The sequence below is a fragment of the Labeo rohita genome, chromosome 12 (genome assembly GCF_022985175.1).
Source record: "Labeo rohita strain BAU-BD-2019 chromosome 12, IGBB_LRoh.1.0, whole genome shotgun sequence".
NCBI lineage: Eukaryota > Metazoa > Chordata > Actinopteri > Cypriniformes > Cyprinidae > Labeo > Labeo rohita.
Genome location: NC_066880.1, coordinates 16,259,175 through 16,263,554, shown reverse-complemented (window position 1 = coordinate 16,263,554; position 4,380 = coordinate 16,259,175). Strand labels below are relative to the sequence as shown.

Here is a 4,380-nt window from a genome sequence, read left to right as displayed (position 1 = left end):
GCGTCGCATAATTATGACGTCGCGTAGCTATCGTCAACTAAACGCTTCTTTACTGATTCTTCACATGACATGCAAATAAACAAATAAAATATAGAAAGAATAAGTATTTTATTTCGTTTTTATTTTTAAATGATTTATTTTGCGTCATTATGTGAGCTTTTTATCAACAGTTTTGGAAATAAGCGCATCCGGTCCAGTAAGTGGCGTTAGTGAACCTTTAAATTTGGTTTGCCAATTCACCATTAAAACAGAAGGTAATTGGTGAGCACCTGTTTCGAGGTTTGTACGTTTATAAAAAGATCTGAAGTTCTGTCTTGTGTTATTATTATCATGCCTCTACGAAGAACTAGAAAAGTCCGTCAGGATTCTGATGGTTTGCCGGACTATGACCTGAAAATTAGACTTACCAAGAGAAAGGAGCTGTTTATACAACAGTTTGAGAAGGAAGGTAACGTTAAGTCATATATTAAAAATTTTATCCTGTGTGTATATATATATATATATATATATATATATAAAAATGAACCCATTCTTTTACTTCCACTGTAACAGCCCAAGACCGGGTAAATGAAATGGAGGCCAATCTAAACAAATTTCTGGCCACTGTGGACCGAGTCTTCAAAATAGAGCTGATGAAAATGCCACAGTCACTCCACACCACGCTGATAAAAGACCTGATGAATGGTATGATAATCACAGAGCCTGTTTGTTCTGTCTTGCTGGTTTTATTAGTTCTATTTATAATCTATAATGTTTTTCAGATAATGACACGTCTGTTGGGGAGGTCACTATGGCACTCACGGTAAAATAATGATTTTGCTTTCCTCTTTTTTTCGCTTAAAGTAACAGCCCCACTTCAATTAGTTCTGGTTGATGTTTTCTTTTCTTTTTCTTTTAGTGTGCATCTCCAGAAATTCAGAAACCCTTATCTCGAAAGCCAAGCAAAAAAGGTTTAAGGCAACTCATAAATTCATGTTTTAAATGTAACTTCCATTCATTAAAGGTTAACTTTAATTTCTTTTAGGTTTGAATGCCACAGCGGGGCAACAAAGGTCTTCGGGTCAAAATAAGACCGCTCCAGTTGAAGGGCCGAAGGTACTTGATTCTCCGTTTGTTTTGTTATCTTTGTAGGTGTCTAATTTAAATTTTACTAATGAGCTTTGTCATCTCAGAAATCCACTAAGAAGACCCTACACAACAGTAAGAGCACTGGAAGCCTGAGGTAAGCTTTAAATTTTATTTAACCTGGTCTTTTTAGACATCGATTTGTTTTGAGTTTATCCCTTCAGTCACAATGTAGTCTTTGATAAATTTTGTATGTATGCAAAATGTACAATATCCAAGGTACACATTTCTAGTAACTGCAGTTAATTCTCGTATTGTGCTTTTAGAAAATTTTGGAATAGTAGTTCTCTCCCCAAATTTGTCCCTACCAAATAAATATAATATAATGTTTTATTAATTTTATTTTTTTCAGAAGTAAGTCAATAATTACAATTTTAACACTTTAAAGTTTTATATATGAGATTTGTTGTATTTTAAAATCCCCCCCCCCTTTTTTTTTAAATTGTGAAAGGCATAAAGTTGATCCAACTGATTTCAAAGTTAAGGGTTTGTTAGTTTGAATATACACTGAACCAAAAACCATCATAACATCGTAGTTGATAAGTTCGGTGTACTCTTGTATATTGATATGATGACATGTTTCGGTAGTGACAATTTTAGATACTTTTGAGCTCAATTTAAAGAGCACATGGTTATCTGGCACAGTTCTGAACAGCTGTACATGTATAAAAACTAAATGTTACGGAATAACATAATATAATAAAATATTATAATTTATATATAATATAATATAATATAATATAATATATGAAAAAAAAATGAAATAAATGTTGTTGTTTTTTTGTTTTTTTTGTTGTTGTGGGACCGCAGTTTGCACCAAGGGGGTTACCCGGGCCTCTAGTGGTTACACCATGATATTACATGATTACTCCGTTTTGAACTTAAACACTATATTGATTTGAACATGATGTTGTTGTGCATAATTTATAGGTGAATATTTTGTAATGCTACAAAATCCCCTTAAAATATGACATTGAAGAATAGAAATTTAGAACAAAATAAAGTACATTGTTGTGTTGAGTGTTGTGATTTGTCTAAGTGAGGAATACCAATAATTACTTTTGTGGCTTATTCCTAATAGATCAAATTTTGATTCCCTTTATTTTATTTTATTTATTTATTTTACAGGTGTGCCTCAACTGTCAGTGCAAAAAGAACCCAAGGACGGGTTGTCAAAATCAGTGATCAGGCGTTTGGATTAGGGGGTAAATTGAGGTAAATGTTCCCTCGCTTACATGATTTGCCATTGAGCGTCTTGTGTAGGTTATCACTTAAAAATGCTGTTTTTCTATTGCTAAACAGACAAACAAGTCGCTCTGTTGGTGATGAAATGATGATGGCGACGGCCACAGTAGTAACTTCCCATGGAGAAGTGAGAAGTTGTTGTGTGTTGTGTGTGTGTGTGGTGTTTTTTTTTTTTTTTTTTTTTTTTAATACATGTATGAATATGATATAATATTCCATAGTCTGTCTGAATACTGGATTCTGGCAGGTATGCAGTTTAATGCACAGGTAGTTCCAAGTCAGTTTAATCACCGTTCTGTTTTAATGTACTGCTTTTTAATTGATTCACACAAACACACACACAGAGAAAGGTCAGAGATTGCGTTGCGAACATGGATTAAGTGGGATAATCAACGGCTTGCTGTGTATTAAAGGATTTTAAATGCATTTCGCAGAGCAACCACTGCTTCGCACCGGGCGGTTCTTTGCCTCCAAGTCGTGCATTCAAAATCCATTTGATTATCCATTATATAATATAAAAATAAAGTACATTTTGCTCCGTGTAACATTTAATAATGGTTATTTTCCACCTTTGAAGACGCTATTCCTTTCTGAAGACAATAAAGATGACATCAGTGTGGAGTTGTTTGATAATGCAGCTGTAGAGCAGATGCGAAAAATCAAGGTGAGTAATTTAAAACCTGCATAATTTCATGTGGCTGCTTCAGAGGAAATTAAATTTATTATAACTGCACATTTACAACTTTATTGCAGAATCTAATGGACTATCTGTGTAACAAAGTGGGGCTCAATAACACACGCTGATGCTTTTTAATTACATCCCCTGCAGCTAGTGTTTTAATCATTTTTAAATGTAAGTAAATAAACTATTGTAAAGAGATGAAATAAAGTTATTTTTTTCAAATAATATTGTATGTCATGCATGTGATTTGTCCCCCTACCCCTTTCCAAGTAAGATTTCTTAATGCAACTTTATTGAACACTGCTGATGGTTTGCTCTGAAAAATCGGGCATTTTCAATAAAGTCTGTCAGTAATTATCATGCCGTTCCAAACCTGTAAGACTTTGTAAATTCATCTTTGGAACACAAATTAAGATTTTTGATGAAATCTGAGAACTTTCTGACCCTGCATAAACCACAACACAACTGACAAGTTCAAAGCCCAGAAACGGTAGTAAGGACAACTTTAAAGTAGTCCATTTGTGGTTCAACTGTAATGTTATGAAGCTACGAGAATACTTTTGTGCGCAAAGAAAACAAAGCTTCACAGACTACTTTAGCAATATCTTTACTACCTTTCTCGACCTTGAACGTTTTGGAAAAGCTCTCTGATTTAATCAAAAATATCTTAATTTGTGTTCCGAAGATGAACGAAGGTCATATGAGTTTGGAGCGACATGAGGGTGAGTAATTAACAACAAATTTTTCATTTTGGGGTGAACTATCTCTTTAGTGGTTGTCAGTCTATTGGATTTCTTATATGAAGCTGGCACACTTTTAACACTAGATGGCGTTACTTTGCTTGTGCATATTATCCTATTGTGCAGTTGCTCAGCACCTAGGGTGTTATAGTGAACTAAACCATAAATGTATTGCTGGAAAGGTTAACTGAAATATAAAACACTTATTTCAGCTCAATTTCTCGGTTTCAGTTTGTGTAACTTGGATAATAAAACGACAAAACGCAAAACTACTAAAACTTTTAAATGAAAATGAGAAAATAGAAACTATACTAGTATCCAGCTTCATTGTGCCCCCCAAAAGAGCAGGCACTTCCATCTGTACATTTTATGGCTCTGGCTTCAGGTCTCATCTGCATCCAGCTATTTTTAGCTGTACAAAACGGCTTGTTTTGCTGCTTGTTATTGCAAATTTGTGTATCTTACCATGTTATTTTAATGGATTATCTTAATTATGAGCACACTGGTTTGAAGTGTAAAGAGTTTTACGGTTTAGTGCACGTAGTTGTTGTTTTCGTTATTTTCCCTATCGCGAATGGTAAACCTCAC

General features: G+C 34.0%; 1 protein-coding gene across 1 annotated transcript; it reads left to right on the top strand.

Annotated features, from left to right (window-relative positions):
* Positions 1-246: 246 nt before the first annotated feature.
* On the top strand, positions 247-3,277 carry cdca9 (cell division cycle associated 9). The gene is made up of 10 exons (XM_051125140.1): positions 247-448; positions 553-684; positions 762-802; positions 899-950; positions 1,025-1,095; positions 1,173-1,222; positions 2,254-2,340; positions 2,428-2,497; positions 2,948-3,034; positions 3,124-3,277. Exons 1-10 carry the CDS (start codon positions 331-333, stop codon positions 3,172-3,174), a joined length of 759 nt encoding a protein of 252 aa, XP_050981097.1. The 5' UTR covers positions 247-330; the 3' UTR covers positions 3,175-3,277.
* Positions 3,278-4,380: the final 1,103 nt, after the last annotated feature.